Source organism: Zea mays, chromosome 3, assembly GCF_902167145.1.
Source record: "Zea mays cultivar B73 chromosome 3, Zm-B73-REFERENCE-NAM-5.0, whole genome shotgun sequence".
NCBI classification, from domain to species: Eukaryota; Viridiplantae; Streptophyta; class Magnoliopsida; order Poales; family Poaceae; genus Zea; species Zea mays.
In genome coordinates this window covers 534837-554245 of record NC_050098.1, presented here as the reverse complement: position 1 = coordinate 554245, position 19409 = coordinate 534837, and the positions used below count along the sequence as shown (strand labels likewise).

Below are 19409 nucleotides of genomic sequence, written 5' to 3'. Positions count from 1 at the left end.
GAGGCGTAGGAGTCCCTCGGCTCGGTCGGCCTCGCCGCTTACGCGTACTTTCACCCGTCCATGAGGCCCTGTCACCGACTCGGTCGAGAAGGCTCGAAAAATCGCTTCGACAGAAGGGCTTCCGAACGTAGAAACTTATTCGATCCGCAGAGTCACCTTATCCGAACGTGAGTTACTTATCGCAGAAGGTGATGAGTGAGGTATCCGTATCCCGGAGGCGTAGGAGTCCCTCGGCTCGGTCAGCCTTGACTGCTTACGTGCACCCCGTCGTTTCCAGGACCCACTTTTCGAAGTAGTCAAAAAGCACGGAAGATATTCTGGTAAAAGAGATTTTCTGTTCGAGGAAAATTTTGACGCAGAGGGGGTTTCCCCCCTTTTAGCCCCCGAGGGAGGGTCGGGCTTTGCCGAGGCGAGGCCGACCCTTCCTTGTTGACTAAACTTTGCGTGGGTGCGAGGTATATGAACAACTTGGAAACATCTTAAGGGTAGAAGCGACGTAGCTGTTGGATGTTCCAAGCGTTGCCGTAGACCTCGCCTTGACTGTTGGCCAGCTTATACGTTCCGGGCTTCAGAACTTTGGCGATGATGAACGGCCCCTCCCAGGGGGGCGTGAGCTTATGCCTCCCTCGGGCGTCCTGCCGCAGCCGAAGCACCAGGTCGCCCACCTGGAGATCTCGGGGTCGGACCCCTCGGGCGTGGTAGCGTCGCAGGGACTGCTGGTACCGCGCCGAGTGTAGTAAGGCCCTGTCCCGAGCCTCGTCCAGCTGGTCCAGCGAGTCTTCTCGGCTAGCTTGGTTACTTTCATCGTCGTAGGCCCTCGTCCTCGGGGAGCCGTATTCCAGGTCCGTGGGCAAGACGGCCTCGGCCCCGTAGACCAGGAAGAACGGCGTGAAGCCCGTGGCTCGGCTCGGCGTCGTCCTCAGGCTCCAGACCACCGAGGGGAGTTCCTTCATCCACCGCTTGCCGAACTTGTTGAGGTCGTTGTAAATCCGAGGCTTGAGCCCTTGTAGGATCATGCCATTGGCGCGCTCTACTTGCCCATTCGACATGGGATGAGCTACGGCGGCCCAGTCCACCCGGATGTTGTGATCCTCGCAAAAATCCAAGAATTTTTTGCCGGTGAACTGGGTGCCATTGTCGGTGATGATGGAGTTCGGGACCCCGAAGCGATGGATGATGTTGGTGAAGAATGCCACCGCCTGCTCGGACCTGATGCTGTTCAGGGGTCGGACCTCGATCCATTTGGAGAATTTGTCGACAGCGACCAGCAGGTGCGTGTAGCCCACGGGCGCCTTCTACAGAGGGCCGACGAGGTCCAGACCCCACACAGCGAAGGGCCAGGTGATGGGTATCGTTTGCAGAGCCTGAGCGGGCAGGTGGGTCTGCTTCACATAGAATTGGCACCCTTCGCAGGCGCGGACAATTCTAGTGGCGTCAGCCACCGCCGTCGGCCAATAGAAGCCTTGGCGGAAAGCGTTCCCGACGAGGGTTCGAGGTGCTGCATGATGGCCGCAAGCCCCCGAGTGTATTTCCTGCAGGAGTTCCTGGCCTTCGGCGATGGAGATGCATCGCTGGAGGATGCCCGAGGGGCTACGGTGGTAGAGCTCCTTCTCATCGCCCAGCAAGACGAACGTCTTGGCGCGTCGCGCTACCCGCCGAGCCTCGGCTCGGTCGAGGGGCAGTTCTCCTTGGCGGAGATATTGCAGGTACGGGGTTTGCCAATCTTGATCTGGCATGACCCCGCTCTGCTCCTCCTCGATGCGCAGTGCTTCGCCCTCGGGCTCCGAGGGTTCCTCGGGTTGAGCCGAGGATGGCTCGGGCTGGGCCGAGGTCACCTCGGACGGGGGCGAGGGCACTTCGGGCTCGGGCGCGTCGCCTATCTTGACGGAGGGTTGGTGCAGATCCCGGGAGAAGACGTCCGGGGGAACCGTCGTTCGCCCCGAGGCTATCTTCGCCAGCTCATCCGCAGTCTCGTTGTAGCGCCGGGCGATGTGGTTAAGCTCGAGCCCGTAGAACTTGTCTTCCAGGCGTCGAACCTCCTCACAGTAGGCCTCCATCTTCGGATCGCGGCAGTGGGAGTTCTTCATGACTTGGTCGATGACGAGTTGCGAGTCGCCGCGTGCATCGAGGCGTCGGACCCCTAGCTCGATGGCGATTCGCAATCCGTTGACCAGAGCCTCGTACTCAGCCACATTGTTGGACGCCGGGAAATGGAGGCGGAGCACGTAGCGCAGGTGCTTCCCGAGGGGCGAGACGAAGAGCAAGCCCGCGCCGGCTCCCGTCTTCATCAGCGACCCGTCGAAAAACATGGTCCAGAGCTCTGGTTGGATCGGAGCCGTTGGCAACTGGGTATCGACCCATTCGGCTACGAAATCCGCCAGTACCTGGGACTTGATGGCCTTCCGAGGGGCGAACGAGATTGCCTCGCCCATGATTTCCACCGCCCACTTTGCGATCCGTCCCGAGGCTTCTCGGCACTGGATGATCTCCCCCAGGGGGAAGGATGACACCACAGTCACCGGATGAGACTCGAAGTAATGTCGCAGCTTTCGCCTCGTCAGGATCACTGCATACAGCAGCTTCTGGACTTGTGGGTAGCGGATCTTGGTCTCGGACAGTACCTCGCTGACGAAGTAAACTGGCCTCTGAATGGGCAAAGCATGCCCCTCTTCCTGCCTTTCGACCACGATCGCGGCGCTGACCACTTGAGTGGTAGCGGTGACGTAGACCAGGAGGGCTTCTCCATCAGCTGGGGGTACCAGGACGGGCGCCTGGGTGAGGAGCGCCTTCAGGTTCCCGAGAGCTTCCTCGGCCTCGGGAGTCCAAGTGAAGCACTCGGCCTTCCTTAAGAGATGGTACAGGGGTAGGCCCCTTTCGCCGAGGCGCGAGATAAAACGGCTCAAGGCCGCGAGACATCCCATGACCCTCTGTACGCCTTTTAAGTCCTTGATGGGCCCCATGTTCGTGATGGCTGCGATCTTCTCCGGGTTGGCTTCGATGCCCCGCTCGGAGACGATGAATCCCAAGAGCATGCCTCGGGGCACCCCGAAGACGCACTTCTCGGGATTGAGCTTGACGCCCTTCGCCTTGAGACACCGGAATGTCAGTTCGAGGTCGGAGAGAAGGTCGGAGGCTTTCCTCGTCTTGACTATGATGTCATCGACGTAAGCCTCGACCATGCGACCGATGTGTTCGCCGAACACATGGTTCATGCACCGCTGGTACGTTGCACCCGCGTTCCTCAAACCGAACGGCATGGTGACATAACAGTACATGCCGAAGGGCGTGATGAAAGAAGTCGCGAGCTGGTCGGACTCTTTCATCTTGATTTGATGATACCCTGAGTAGGCATCGAGGAAAGACAGGGTTTCGCACCCTGCAGTGGAGTCCACGATCTGATCGATGCGAGGTAGAGGGTAGGGGACCTTCGGACATGCTTTGTTGAGACCAGTGTAGTCCACACACATCCGCCATTTCCCCCCTTTCTTCCTCACAAGTACAGGGTTGGCAAGCCATTTGGGATGGAATACCTCTTTGATGAACCCTGCTGCCATCAGCTTGCGGATCTCCTCGCCTATCACCCTGCGCCTTTCCTCGTCGAATCGGCGCAGAGGCTGTCTGACCGGCCGGGTCCCGGCCCGAATATCCAGCGAGTGCTTGGCGACATCCCTCGGTATGCCGGGCATGTCCGAGGGACTCCACGCAAAGACGTCGACGTTTGCGCGGAGAAAGTCGACGAGCACTGCTTCCTATTTGGGGTCGAGCCCGGAACCGATCCGGATCTCCTTGGAGGTGTCACCACTGGGGTCGAGAGGGACGGCCTTGACCGTCTCCGCTGGCTCGAAGTTGCCGGCATGTCGCTTCACGTCCGGCACCTCTCGGGAGAGGCTTTCCAGGTCGGCGATGAGGGCCTCGGACTCAGCGAGGGCCTCGGCGTACTCCACGCACTCCACACCGCATTCGAATGCGTGTTTGTACGTGGGGCCGACGGTGATGACCCCGTTGGGGCCCGACATCTTGAGCTTCAGGTAGGCGTAGTTGGGGATGGCCATGAACTTCGCGTAGCATGGCCTTCCCAATACTGCGTGGTAGGTTCCTCGGAACCCGACCACCTCGAACGTCAAAGTCTCCCTTCGGAAGTTGGAGGGTGTTCCGAAGCAGACAGGGAGGTCGATCTGCCCGAGGGGCTGGACGCGCTTCCCAGGGATGATCCCATGGAAGGGCGCAGCGCCCGCTCGGACGGATGACAGATCGACGCGCAGGAGCCTGAGGGTCTCGGTGTAGATGATATTGAGGCAGCTACCCCCATCCATCAGGACCTCGGTGAGCCTGACGTCGCCGATGACGGGGTCGACGACGAGCGGGTACTTCCCCGGGCTCGGCACATGGTCAGGGTGGTCGTCTTGGTCGAAGGTGATGGGCTTGTCGGACCAGTCTAGGTAGACTGGTGCCGCCACCTTCACCGAGCAGACCTCCCGACGCTCTTGCTTATGATGCCGAGCCGAGGCATTCGCCGCATGCCCTCCGTAGATCATGAAGCAGTCGCGGACCTCGGGGAACTCTCCTGCTTGGCGATCTTCCCTTTTGTCGTCGTCGCGGGCCCTGCCACCCTCCGCGGGTGGCCCGGCCCGGTGGAAGTGGCGCCGAAGCATGACGCACTCTTCGAGGGTGTGCTTGACGGGCCCCTGATGGTAGGGGCACGTCTCCTTGAGTGCCTTGTCGAAGAGGTTAGCACCTCCGGGGGGCTTCCGAGGGTTCTTATGCTCGGTGGCGGCGACAAGGTCTGCGTCGGGAGCGTCGCGTTTCGCTTGCGACTTCCTCCTGCCTTTCTTCTTGGCGCCGCGCGGAGCAGACACCTCGGGAGCATCTTCCGACGGGCGGCCCTGGGGCTGCTTGTCCTTTCGGAAGATGGCCTCGACCGCCTCCTGGCCGGAGGCGAACTTGGTGGCGATGTCCATCAGCTCGCTCGCCCTGGTGGGGGTCTTGCGACCCAACTTGCTCACTAGGTCACGGCAGGTGGTGCCGGCAAGGAACGCGCCGATGACATCGGAGTCGGTGATGTTGGGCAGCTCGGTGCGCTGCTTCGAGAATCGCCGGATGTAGTCCCGAAGAGACTCTCCCGGCAGTTGCCGACAGCTTCGGAGGTCCCAGGAATTCTCGGGGCGCACGTACGTGCCCTGGAAGTTGCCGGCGAAAGCTTGGACCAGATCCTCCCAGTTGGAAATCTGCCCCGGGGGCAGGTGCTCCAACCAGGCGCGAGCAGTGTCGGAGAGGAACAGGGGGAGGTTGCGGATGATGAGGTTGTCGTCGTCCGTTCCACCAAGTTGACAGGCCAGGCGGTAGTCCGCGAGCCACAATTCCGGCCTCGTTTCCCCCGAGTACTTTGTGATAGTAGTCGGGGGTCGGAATCGGGTCGGGAACGGCGCCCGCCGAATGGCTCGGCTGAAGACCTGCGGACCGGGTGGTTCGGGCGAGGGACTTCGATCCTCCCCGCTGTCGTAGCGTCCCCCACGCCTGGGGTGATAGCCTCGGCGCACCCTTTCGTCGAGGCGTGCCCGACGGTCGCGATGAGGGTGCTCGTCGCCGAGGTGGCCCGGGGCCGCAGGCGCGGTGTTGCGCGTGCGCCCGGTGTAAACCGAGGCTTCCCGCATGAGTCGGGAAGTCGCGGCACGAGGTTCCGAGGGGTATCCCTGCCTTCGGGAGGCAGAGCTCTCGGCCCACCGGGCCGCAGCGCCTTCCAGGAGATGCTTGAGCTCTCCCTGGATTCGCCGACCCTCGGTGGTTGATGACTCCGGCATCGCGCGGAGGAGCATCGCTGCAGCTGCCAGGTCCTGACCGGTTCCGCCGGATGCGGGTGGCGGTCTGCCCCTGGCATCGTTGGCGATGCGGTGCTGGAGACCTTGGGGCAGGTGACGCTCCGGTCGGAGGCTGGCCCGCCCATACCTGCCCGACGTCCCGGCGGATTGCCTCGAGCGCTCCTGCTTCCTCATTGAGCCCGGCCCGCGCCCCGCGGACTTGCTCGAGCTATGGGTCGTGACCCCCCGCCGGAACGGGGACCACAGCTAGCTCCCGCGGGATGTCGGCGCGAGGCGCTGGCCTAGGGGGATCACCATCCTCCGGCATGCCGAGACAGCTGCCTCCGGAGGGATCCCCCAGCTCGACGTGGAAACATTCGCGGCTCGGGCCGCAGTCCTTGTCGTCAAGGCTGCGGCTGTCGTCGGAACAGTCGGAGAGGCAGTAGTTGCATGCGGTCATGAAGTCCCGCATGGCACTGGGGTTGCCAGATCCGGAGAAATCCCAGCAGATGCTGGGGTCGTCATCTTCCTCGGACCCAGAGGGCCCGTAGGTCGAGACGCCCGTCAATCGGTCCCAGGGCGACCGCACACGAAACCCCAGAGGGGTTGCACTCGCCTCAACGTGAGTGTCCGCCAAAGCGAGGTCGCCAGGCGGGTTGAGGTCGAGTCGAAATGACGAAGGACGGGAAGCAGTTGGTACCTTTTTGTCGACGAGGAGCGACGAAGTCACGTCGGGGGCTGATCGCGCCGTCGTCTTGGGTACGAGGGCGACGTCCTGCAGGCCCTTTGTGAGCGTGCTGGCGTCGTCCACCTGCTCGGAGTCGACGTGCTGCGGGGGGATGGCGCTCGCCTTTGCCTCGAACGCGAGGGTGACGCTTAGCGTGTCCTCCGTTGGGGCACTGGGGATGTCGATTTGCTCGACAGCCGTCGGAGCGCAGCCTCCCGCTCTGCCCTGGTTGCCCCGCCTCCTCCTCCTCCGATGGCGAGGGAGAGGATGGGGCGAACTCGAAAGTTGTCCTTCCCCCGCGCGGGAAAGACGTCGTCGATTCCGCCGCCGGCGGGCGGGCTGTCGACCGCCATTGTCGCCGTCGCGCGGCGGTGGAAGGAGTACCATGTCGTAGCCGCTGTCGAGAGACATGAACTCGAGGCTCCCGAAACGGAGCACCGTCCCGGGTTGGAGAGGTCGTTGGAGACTGCCCATCTGGAGCTTGACGGGAAACTGCTCGTCAACACGCGGCGTGCCCCTACCTGGCGCGCCAACTGTCGGCGTTTCGAGACCGGGGGGTCCCCGAGCCGACGAGTGAGAGTGCCGCGTGCCCCAGCCCAGATGGGTCGAGCGCGTGGGCGAGCGCGAAGGGGGGAAGAGAGCGAGAGCGAGATGGCCGGAGCCGGGTCGTGACGAGGGAGACGGAGATCCCGCGGCCTTCGTGTTCGTCCCGCGCCCAGGTCGAGTGCGCTTGCAGTAGGGGGTTACAAGCGTCCGCGCGGGTGAGGGGAGCGAGCGGCCCCAAGAGAGCGCCTGCCCTGCCCTCGTTCCCGCGAGGCCAACCTTCTCTAAGAAGGCCCTGGTCCTTCCTTTTATAGGCGTAAGGAGAGGACCCAGGTGTACAAATGGGGGTGTAGCAAGGCGCTACGTGTCTAGCAGGGGAGAGCTAGTGCCCTAAGTACATGCCAAGGTGGCAGCCGGAGAGATCTTGGCACCCTGTTAGTGTGGCGTCGTGGCTGTCGGAGAAGCAGTGGAGCTTGGCGGAGGGACAGCTGTCGGAGCAGTTGGGCCCTTGCTGACGTCCTCCTGCTTTCGTAAGAGAGCTGGGAGCCGCCGTCGTCATGAGTCCAGTGGAGTGCCATCATTGCCTATCTGGCGGAGCTAGCCAGATGGGACGCCGGTCTTGTTCTCTGCGACCCAAGTCGGCTTGGGGCAGGGTGATGACAACGCTTCCTGTTGACGTGGCGGACCTGTGTCCTAGGTTGGGCGACGTGGAGGCTCCTCCGAAGTCGAGGTCGAGTCTGTCCTGCATGGCCGAGGCCGAACCTGAGCTCCTGGGTCGGGCGAGGCGGAGGTCGTTCGGCAGAGGCCAGGGCGGAGTCCGAGCCCTAGGTCGGGCGAGGCGGAGTTCGTCGTCTTCCGGGGCCTTAGCCCGAGTCCGAGCCCTGGGTCGGGCGGAGCGGAGTTCGCCGTCTTCCGGGGCCTTAGCCCGAGTCCGAGCCCTGGGTCGGGCGGAGCGGAGTTCGCCATCTTCCGGGGCCTTAGCCCGAGTCCGAGCCCTGGGTCGGGCGGAGCGGAGTTCGCCGTCTTCCGGGGCCTTAGCCCGAGTCCGAGGCCTGGGTCGGGCGGAGCGGAGTTCGCCGTCTTCCGGGGCCTTAGCCCGAGTCCGAGCCCTGGGTCGGGCGGAGCTTCCTATGGCGCTTTTGGCCAAGCCTGGCTGCCCGTCAGTCTTACTCTTTGCGTTAAAAGGCCCCAGTGACTTGGTCGGTCGGCGCGGTGATTTAGTCAGGGTTGCTTCTTAACGAAGGCAAGGCCTCGGGCGAGCCGGAGATGCGTCTGCCGTGAAAGAGGAGGCCTCGGGCGAGACGGAAACACCTCGGGGTCGGCTGCCCTTGCCCGAGGCTAGGCTCGGGCGTGGCGTGATCGAGTCGCTCGTATGGACTGATCCCTGACTTAATCAAACCCATCAGGCCTCTGCAGCTTTATGCTGATGGGGGTTACCAGCTGAGAATTAGGCGTCTTGAGGGTACCCCTAATTATGGTCCCCGACAAGTGGAAACTAAATATAAATTATGTCAAGAAGGACAAAACTCCATTTGAGGACTATCCAGAACTCAAGAAAGAGTGGTGGCCAGACTTTGTGGAGTGGGTTACCTCTGATGAGTATATTGCTCTAGGAGAAAAGGGCAAGCAAAGCCAAAGCATGAATAAGTTCCGACAAAAACTAGGTCGGCGAAGCTATACTGTACAAAAGAGAAAATGGGCAAAGGAAGATGCACAAGCATTAACCGAGGGTAAATCTATTCCATTTCAAGACATGCCAGATGGTCGTCATAAGGATTGGGCAAGGGCGAGGAATCCTTCTGGCGATGTGAACATAACAGAGTCGCATCCAATCATAAAGAAAATTGTAATGTTCCTCTCCACACATAACTTGTCCATTTAATTTTCTTACCATATTTGGTTCACACATAAAACTGTTTTTACAGGTAGATCTAAATGAAAAGTCAGTAGCTGGTACCTTTACACCATTGGATAATATGGACATACTTGCAACAGCAATAGGGAGTAATCATCCATGGAGGACAACAGGGGTGAGTGCTTATGTGGGTTTAGGGATGGGTCTTGCTCAAGGTGATGGCCCTCGTAAGAAGAAACGTAGAACAACGAAAGAGTATGTCAAGAGGATTGTGGATGAGTACGAGGCCAAGTTTGAGAAACTGACAGCCCTGTGTTAGAGTATGGAGCGTCGATTAAACAATTCTGAGAGTTGCTCATCTTCAAAATTTGTTGATACACCAGACCATGCAACACATCATTCAGTTGACTCATTACAAGTAACTTCATCTACTTGCAGCACATATGACTTATCAGATAACAAAATCAATGTTCCACTAATATTCTGCATTTTCCCTTAATTCTTCCAATGTTTAACATTTCAGGAGGTGATGAAATGCAAGTTGGTGGTGCAGATAGGTCCGCAATCTGTTGTGGTCGCTAGAGGGTAGGCTTACCCTCCAAAGGATGTTGTAACCGTCCATGGGATTGAGCGGCGAGATGACCACACAAAAGTGCAGGTTGATTTTGTGTTTGACAACTTCTTGGAATTTCCACTCCCTATTCCTATCGCTGGTGGTGATATGTTCACTCTTGGCGAAGCCAAAAATTCATTTGTGTTATGGTCTAAGTCAGGCATACAACTAGCAGAGGTACACTTTACTAACTTCAACCTGATGAAGTTATTATTGTTATTCACAACTTGGTTAACGTCATGTACTTGTTTCTGACTTTTACATAGGAAACAACAGTTCATGCAAAGCCTCAACAAGTCCCAGACACATCACCTCAGGTACTCCATCACACACCTGAAAAGGATAAAATGCCAACACCAACAATGGGTACCGAGAATATAGATGTCACACATAGTGCCTCCAATGCCAGCAAGAAGAGGAAACATAAGCATAAAAAACATAACAAAAGCAAAGAGAAGGAGCAAAAAACTTCACAACAGAAAAACATAGAAGATGATGGTCTTGATCCCCTTTGGACTCCCCCCTTTCATCAACGATCTCCACCACCAGTTCCAAATAATAAACAATTTGTGCTAGGGCAGCCTTTAGTATCTAGTGCATTGCTTAAGAGGATGGGTAAACAGAGCCAGTGTTTCCACAAATGGTATTTTGCTATGACCACGCCAATATCTCGAAGGCAAAGTGCCACACACTTCATGGTACGATACGAAGAACATGATTTTCTTGAAAAATCTGGGGTCTATGCAGTAGAATTCAGTGATGTATTTCACATCTACAATGATCTTGCCCTTGACATATCCTTACATCGGAGTTGGATGCTGTGAGTGAGATCCACCATTTCCTATAAGTGTCTACTTTTTGTTCTTTATCTAAGTATTCTTTTAATAGATGCATGAGGAAGATAGACAAATACAGAGGCATATTTGGCTTTTTAGATCCAGAGATGATCATTTTAAAGAGAATCAATGAAGAGGCTGATGAAGTCGAAGCATACATTGTGAAAGCATTGCTTGCTCAGCAGGACAAGGAGTGCATATTTGTTGTTTGCCTGGAAGGGTAAGGCCTAGCACTAATAACACTCTATAGTTTTTTAATCTGTATCTTAATGTTCTATCTTCGTCATTTCAGTTACCATTGGGCCTTGTTAGTTATTTTCCCAAAATGGAATACAGTGTACAATATTGACTCCAAAGGTTACCAATCCCCTAGCTGCTATAGTATTAAGAAGCTATTCGACGAGTGGGTATTACCTTTATCATAATTCTATTTTCCTCTATACTTCAATTGTTATTTACACTGTTAGTCACCATTATTGTAGGGCTTTTGGTGCTTATGTCAACAAAAAAGGTCGCCATAACAAGAATTTTGGTCGCACAGTTATATGGAAACATTTTCAGGTAATCATGTCCTTAACCTGAAATTATTAGCAACACATATAATTAGACATTCCCGCTGGATATTTTCCTTATGAATGACATCTTTTAGGCACACATACAACCACCTGGCAGTATGCTTTGCGGACAATATATGATGTACCACATGTTATCCTTTGCGGATAATCTTAGTTTGGACCGTGATCGATATCCTCAGGTTGTTTTTATAGTCTGCATTCTATTTTACTCAAACATATGCAATATGACGTTATAAATATTTACATGGTTTATGTTTTTCTAGGGTCGTGCTGGTTTTGCAACCTGTCCATTATTGCTTGATGAGATAGCAAATGTCCGAGAACGGTTGCTCGACTTCTTCATGAATGAGGTGATAGACATTGGTGGATCATGCAGGGTTGAGGGTGCTTCATATAACTAAATCTAGCATGGCTTCCTAGGTAAGATGTTACATTCATATAACCTTTTACATCATATGCCACATTGTGAGGTGTTCATATGTGTCTAACTAATAATTATTGTGTTCTCCTATTTGTTGTACAGGAAAATATGGAATGGCCGCACCAGTGTGGAGACTTGATTTCATATATATTTAGTTAGGCACAACGATAGCGCAAACAATTGATTACCAAGTTTGTTAATTAGTATTTTAGTTTGGATATAGAGTACGCTTATGCATGAGCTATTTCACAATGTTTATTTATGAGATATATAATGGTAATTATGAATGATATCATCCTACTTTCATATATTTGATGGACATCACATATGCATCTAGATTTTTCTCCAAGTTTCAGCATATAGTACATAGGGCTAGGTGTCAATCCGGATTGTGGCGCCCGACGAGGTGGGGGCGTGGAGAGTGGCAGGGAATCCTCATCGTTGTACTGAAGCTTACATCAAAGGTACACGTTATTTAGTCTAAACTTCATTGACTTGAGAACACACTGCCATTTGGTCCTATTTCTCTACTTATAGTTGTCATGAGTGGACATGTTGCACCCCCAAAGTCATCGAACTTCTTTGTTCAATTTGGGATGGACAATGGATATCACAAAAAATATACATCCAGTTCATCCAAAGTGCAGGTAACTGTTTTATTCAGACATATATGATTAATCATCATTCATCAATATGTGAACTCCATTGAGCAAGTATTTTGATTATGTTGATTTTGTATTACTAAGATCATGTAATGGATATTGTCAGTTTATTTTGTTGCCTTCTTTCATAAATTGATTCACATGTTTGCAATTAAATTATATATGATATTATGTTTCATACATTGATTTTTCGTTGTACTATTGTGTGTTACCAGAGGAATGATCTCAGCATTAAAATTGATTTCTTGCATGCACTACGCACCACCACCACCACTTGCCAACCTTCTGTTTCAGTATCTGTGATATTGATTTCTTATTTGTTATTCAAATTCACACCGCAAGTTGCTAAGGTTGAATGGACAACTTGAGAGAATTCCAAAACGTTTTCTGTTTCTGAGTACCATGATTGATAAGAGACTTTACTGTTTTTGCATGAGCATATAATATTCTGACTCATGGAAAGTAATGTAAACCTGCTACATTTACGCAGGCACTCCTGAGTGAGATGAGATGCTAGTTACAAGTGAAATAACAGGCAATGTTATTTATTAATCAAGGCACTACTACCCTCATGCAACTTTCTGCACTGTTGATAACGGGGATACTGGTTAGTGATCAGTTCATCATCACAGCTCGTCTCAATTATCAACACTGTAACAACAGACATGTTTCTTGGACCGCTACGATCCTCCAGTGATTGCCTCCAAAGGTGTCAGAGTTCAGGTGACATTGCTCCACTTTGAAGTACTGCTCTGAGGTATCTTTGGCCACTATAAAAAAAGTCGCTATGCTGTGTTCTTCAGGCTAGCTACCTTCCGTAGATATTGTCTTTACAGGGGATACTTTTTACCTACACTTTTGTACAACATATGCTCTACAAAATCCTTCAAGTAGCAGGAACTGTCACAAAGGCAATGGCAGTGACGCCTTTAGGAATATTCTCTGTCCTGGCGCTAGGATGGCTAGGGGATCATATCTGTGTTTCCTCCGTTCAAATGTCTCCCACCTTGCTCCAAAGTGGGCTTTCCACTGCTGCTGTGTGGTGTAGGGTGCCAGATACTGTATCATCCCAATACCAGCCTATTCACAGAACTCCACTATCTCTTTGTTCAGGTTCATTGAATGTGCAATGTTGCCGTAACCTGAGAGAGATGGCGCTGAAGAAAGGAACCCCACTAGGTAGAAAATTTCCTCATCTGGTATGACTACTGACGTTCTGTTGTCCCACCTGCATCAAAAGGAAATAGACCAATTCAGTTACTTAACCGAAACTAGATTAACTTATTATTTGTGACGGTAATTTTTTGCAAGTGAAAGCAAGTTACTTCGATTTGTTCACTGGATAAAGCAATATGGGACCATTGTTGCTATCTTTCAGGATCTTGCCAAAGACTTCCTTAGCAAATTTGCGGATGGAGCTCCTCGGTATTAGAAGATTCAGCCAAGGATGTGGAACTTCTCCAAGCTCGCCTTCTGGACGAATGGTATGTTCTATTTTTTGTGACTACAATATTTTTGATTTACATGTTGAAAAGACCATGCTGTTTTTGCTATAATTTCTTTCCATGCTCATGGAATATATAATCTGCTGCTCCGACCTGAGAAATTAGTATAGGGGTGATCGATGTATTAGCGAAAGAGCTACTATGCTCTCAGATATAATAAAAAGGAACTACTGTTGAGAAATTTAAGTTTATGTATTTGACTACTATCAGCTATAGTGCAATGTGCAAGTAATAATATAAGCTATTCTGCAGTAATAAATTTTTCTTTCCATCTAACTTGAACTGCAGACAGATATGAAATGAGGTTGAGATATTACAAGAGCAGCTTTTTCCACGAGACCTCGTCCAACTCCCTGCCTCCCTCCAGCGGTGAACCCGCGCACGGCGCTCCGCGCGACCTCACCTAGCTCCCTGCCTCCCTCCGACGACAGTCAATGAAGATAATGCCGCTGCCATGCTACGGTATCTAAATGCTGATTCATAAGGATCAATCTCATATGGCCATTTCCGCAACTTCATGCTTCTACTTCCTTCAGAACGCCTTGAGGATGATCCTCGGTATGTCTGATGTATCCTATTAGAAGAAACCTGTGATTGAATTGGCTTTAGGGAATAGTGACTCTGCAATCATCACCAATTCTGACAATTATCTTCTCTTTACTTACAAATTCACTCAGGAAATACCGAAAGCCACATATGAGAACTGCAAGGTTTTTGTTCTCTCCAATTCGTCTGCCCTGTTTTTATTTTTTGCTAGCCATTTTGTTTAAACTTGGATACTTTTGCTGCAGGTCTTGTTAAGATCAGACCTTATCAAATCTAGTTCCGAGGAGCGCTCCTTGCTAAAAAACCTAGGCAGTTGGTTGGGAAAGTTCACCATTGGTAGGAATCAGGCACTAAGGGCTATAAGGAGATTGATCCAAAATCTCTTATCGTGGAGGTACTGCTTCTCTGCATTAAACTCATTGGTAGTTGGAGACTTGGAGTTCCAAAAGCTCCCTTAGGCTGTCTAGATCCTTTATTTAGTATTGCTCTATATTATTTAATATGATATTTCTGTTTCACCTGTGTTTTTTGGTAAAATTTATGTGCTTCCTGAGGTGTACAATTCACTTCAATGTTAATAATCAGATGACAAACACTGTGACAAGCATGAACCGGTATATTCTTTCATTATCAGATGACAAACAGTTGGTCCCCGGGCTCATTTCTCTAATAGAACAGGGAACTGATGTTCTGCGTGTGAAGGCCCTTTTGTTTGTTGCTCTGCTTTGCAAGAATAGTCGAAGGTGGCTTCCTCATTTCTTTTGCAATGCAAAATTAATATCAGCTGTTGATAGACTGGGAAAGGAGAAGGAGGGTTTTATTCATCATTGTACAGAAGCATTTGTGCAGTTGGTTGCTTCCTTGGTCCCTGGTATTCTTGACACTGTCTCCAGCGATATACAGCAGGTTATGATTGGCAAACGCCATGGACCTGTTACTGCTTTAGCTGGGCGAGCTCATCCAAAGAGCACAATTCATCTGTTCCCTGTTATTCTTCATCTTCTGGGAAGTGCATCCTTCAAGCATAGAGTTGTGACAGGCCATGTATTGCTTCAGTTGGCAAATCTTATTAAGATTTTGGAGGCACCATTTCAGGTATGATTTTTTGTGAACTTTATGGATATTTCATCCTGATGAGATGAGAGTATGTTGAGATTTTGTTCATTATACAACTGCAACTTTGTTGCTTGTCTTTTCAATGTTTTGGATCACATGAACTTTGTGGATATTTATGTGTTTCTGCCCTAGCTACCCATGGCCATGCTAAATGTTCTTTTGGGATTTCAGGTGCTATTTAAGAACCTTACTGTTGACATAAAGGATGTGAAACCAACGTCCCTGCTCAAAGATCATCTGCGTGAAGTCGAGGGAAATCCAGATTTTTCAAATAAAGATGTTACTGCATCTCAAACCCCTGTGGTTGCAGAAGTCCCTTCAGGGACCATCCCTTCACTAACTCATATGGAACAACAACCTGAGATCAATATCACATCCCGAGCTATGAGCCTTCCAAATATACTTAATCAGGTTGGCTTTGAACTTCTGTATCGAATATGTGGTACACTCTTCTGCCATTATAGTTGGAATATATTTTCTTTGCAGTATGCTGCTCCTGTCCGTCTACCTACAAACAGCACGGTAGAAGATGACAAAGTTGCTCTGATGATGCCTGAGCAAGTGCCCTCGTTGACCCAGGTTTCGCCAGCACAAACACAATCAACATCACCATCTCCATTTTCTGTTAACCAGGTTATAACTTAATGTTATATGATTTGTTTTCATTTGTGATATGTAGCTTATGGCGGCTATTCCATGTGAAGAGATACGTTTCAAAATAAATCCAAAGCTCGGCTCCCTTGGTCCACAACTGCAATATAGCAAGTATGCCTCCAAGTTTCTGAAAGGATTGTTATATTTCATTTCGTATTTAATCTGAACTTCTTTTGTTGCTGATAAATTACTTGCTTTATCTAGAATTATGGATTTGGCTTTGGATAAGGCTAATAGGGAGATAATACATAGGCAAGGATCATCAAGTTTGACGTCGGCAACGTGGTCATGGTGACTGGCCGGAGGAACACCGGGCGTGTAGGAGTCATCAAGAACAGGGAGAAGCACAAGGGCAGCTTTGAAACCATCCACGTGCTGCTTGGAGCTTTTTGCTATGTCTAGTTTTCTCCTATTTGTTGTACGGGAAAATATAGAATAGAATTCAAATTTGATGGTCGCAAAAGTGTGGAGACTTTAATTCATAATATAAAGTTAGGCTTAACATTAGTGCAAACAGTTGTATTTTAATTAGTTTAGATTTAGAGTACACTTATGTATGTGTTGTTTGACAATGCTTATGATATATTGAATGGTACTTATTTATATTATATTAATTATAACGTTGTTCAATATATGTGTATGTATATTTCTCTTTCAAATTATTATAACATGATATCTGAAAAAATGATTATAAATTGAAGAATGTACTGCCATGTAAGTCATTTCGTTTAATTATTAATAAGACGGTTACCAAAATGTCTAATATCAGTCTCCTAAATAAGACGGTTTTTAAAACGTCCATTATTAGTCACCTAAATAAGATGGTTTCCCTATTGTAACGTCTATTATTGTAGGATATTCGAGACGGTTTGATAAATACTTTATGACTTTTAATGTTTGTATTCTCTACGGTTCTTTAGAAGCAGTGTCTTAAAAAACTAATTCAAGACAGTTTATCGGACGAAATGACTTAAACAAATACATTTTTCAGACGGTTTATCAGACAAAATGACTTAAACAAATACCTTTTTCAGACGGTTATAAATTAAAAACTGTCTTATATAATATCTTTTAAGATGGTTTATAACCATCTTAAATGTGGGACATCTTTTGCGACTCCATCAAAATTGGACACTTCATAAGCGTCTTAAAAACTGAAAATTAACCGTCTCATATAGCATGATCTGTAGTAGTGCCTACACCCTCGGCCACCTCACCGGAGCAATCTCGCCGCCGGTAAGCCCCTCCGCCCTTTCTTCCGCCGTGGGCACTGTTTAAATTGGGGAAAGGACCTCGGGTTAGGATTAGAAGAACCTAGGGGGTTTTCTGCAATGTCAGTGACTCATTTGAATAGTAGCCCAGGGACTAATCTGCGAGGAAAACTTAAAACACCCGCGAGGGACCCCGTTGCAAAGTAGTTTTCCATTTAATCAATTCTGTTTAATCTTTTTAATAAACAGAGAACTTAGAAAATTCATAACTTGATGAATTCTTAAGCAAAAGTTGTCAAACTAATTTTGCTAGACCCTAAATAATATGAGATATCATTTAAAAATAATGAACCCTATGCTTTCTGTTCTAATTTTTAGAGTTTAAAATTAAAAACAGAAACTGACCAAACCTTGTTTAATTAAGGGAAATTAGTTTTGCTTCTTTGCTGAACCTAAGAAAATTTGTAGATGTTCAACCCTCATTTAAGCACTGTTTAAAAATAGTAAGAACCCCAGTATTGAAAAATATAGTGTAGCTATCCATTAAAAGCCATTTCTGCCCAAAACTTAGGAAAATCAGAAAGGCATTAGAAATTAATGAACAATGAGTGAAATTATTTTTCCTAGTTTACTTAAGTAACAGAGAACCTAAGAAAAATAAAGGGACCTCTATTCCAGACCAGTTTTAAAGTGAAATGTGTTATTTAGCATTATTTCAACTAGAAATCAATTATTAGAATTACAAAACCAGACCCAAAATTGATAATAAAAATCCAGTGGACTTATAACCACCAGAACCCCACTGCAAAAATAATGAACACCCCAGCCCATCATTTTAAGTAGGGTATATAAATGTAATATGATAATGAGTCATTTTCCAAATAAATCATGAATGACCCATAATAATGCAATAATGGGCAAATAAAATTTTGCTAGGTCAATAATGAGATAGGCCACCAGAGAAAAATGCAAACCCATTAAAAAGATGCAAAATAATACCTATTGCTAATATTTTACAAGAAAGGCCATTTAATCCAATTAATGCATACCACCCCTTCCCTTAAGCAAAAAGATGCCAAACTTCAGAATGATTGCTCTTGCGCAAAATAGAAGCTAAGAAAAATCAGAAGTGTGTTGTTTGATATTTTTCAAATATAGTGGTAGTAGAAAGCACCCCTTTGGCTAAAAACTTTAGAAAATCCTAGTGAAATAACTAATAAGAATTAATGACTAGAATTTTGTGCCAAGTCATGTTATAGCACCTAAAAGCTAGCAAAAATAAGTTTTAGAGAATTACCTACTATTAAATGATAGTGGTAGTTCAAATCACCCCTTCTGCCCTAAAATTTGGTAATTTTGTCCAGAGAAAACTATTCACTTTTTGAACCCTAAATTTTGAGACAGAGAATTGTACACCAGTAATAAGCCACTGTAATTTTTACAGAATTTTTGGAAATTTATTAGGACAACTTGTAGTTCAAACCCACTCCAAAAACTTAAAGAGAATAAAGAAAAAGAAGGGAGAAATAAATCTCACTCCAACAAGTCCAACTTGAATTCTTGTCAATTCTCACTAAGGCTTTAAAAAGAATTCAGTGGAACCCCAAAAATAAACCTACCACTTACCTTAGCTAAGTTTGATCCAATTTACCAAGTATACCACCCAAAAGTCTCACATAAGTAAGGTTTAACTCTATCTAACTTAAGTAGACCATACACCATCAAAAATTGAAATTACTAAAGCACATATCATATCATGCATATATCTTACGCATTGCATTCATTAGATTGTAATCTCGCCGACGGAGAGTACGTGCTCATCCCCGAGCAAGGAACTGTCCAAGAGGAGGACCAGGAGCAAGCTTCCGAGGCTGCTATCGAGGATCTCCCTGCAGCCCCAGCTATTGAAGGCATAATCGTATTATTATATGCTACTTTACTACACTTAATGCTTGTAGGAATGTAATGTGCACTTAAGTGTAGGAGTTGCTTGAAACCTCTAGCTGCATGAACTTAGGATTCCTTTTTGAGATGAATACTAGTATGCTAGGTCGAGTAGCTGCTTGCTAATCAGGATCTCGGTAGAAGTCGAGTGATTTTTCTAGCGCTCGCGAGGTCAGGAATTGATTGTATTCATCTTGATAACGGGATCTATGTTAGTCTATGGACTTGGATCCAGGGAGGATGCCTTGTCCATGAGACGGAAAAAATGAATTAAGGATTAATGTGTGGATACATGAGTCAAGCATTTGAACGTACTAAGCACATGCCGGGAAAAATGGTAACCGGTAAACCTAGTACCTGAGTGAAGCCGGGCGCGGACTTTATTCCTCATGCGACCTGAGACTGG

General features: G+C 49.0%; 1 protein-coding gene and 1 long non-coding RNA gene across 2 annotated transcripts; both read left to right on the top strand.

Moving 5' to 3' along the window:
- The first annotated feature begins 8559 nt into the window (after positions 1 to 8559).
- On the top strand, positions 8560 to 9646 carry LOC118476619 (uncharacterized). Its single transcript, XR_004857035.1, has 3 exons — positions 8560 to 8911; positions 8991 to 9338; positions 9444 to 9646. It is a non-coding gene; the product is annotated as an uncharacterized lncRNA (long non-coding RNA).
- Positions 9647 to 14684: 5038 nt separating this feature from the next.
- On the top strand, positions 14685 to 16158 carry LOC109943277 (uncharacterized). The gene is made up of 5 exons (XM_020546187.1): positions 14685 to 15173; positions 15366 to 15605; positions 15681 to 15827; positions 15874 to 15959; positions 16053 to 16158. The coding sequence occupies exons 1-5, from the start codon at positions 14685 to 14687 to the stop codon at positions 16141 to 16143; spliced, it is 1053 nt and encodes a 350-aa protein (XP_020401776.1). The 3' UTR covers positions 16144 to 16158.
- The last annotated feature ends 3251 nt before the right edge of the window (positions 16159 to 19409 follow it).

Coding starts and splice junctions, on each gene's coding strand:
- LOC109943277 (XM_020546187.1), top strand. CDS start 14,685: ATGAACCGGTATATTCTTTCATTATCAGATGACAAACAGTTGGTCCCC. Junction 15,828..15,873: donor CTCCATTTTCTGTTAACCAG/GTTATAACTTAA, acceptor TGTGATATGTAG/CTTATGGCGGCTATTCCATG. Junction 15,960..16,052: donor CCACAACTGCAATATAGCAA/GTATGCCTCCAA, acceptor TGCTTTATCTAG/AATTATGGATTTGGCTTTGG.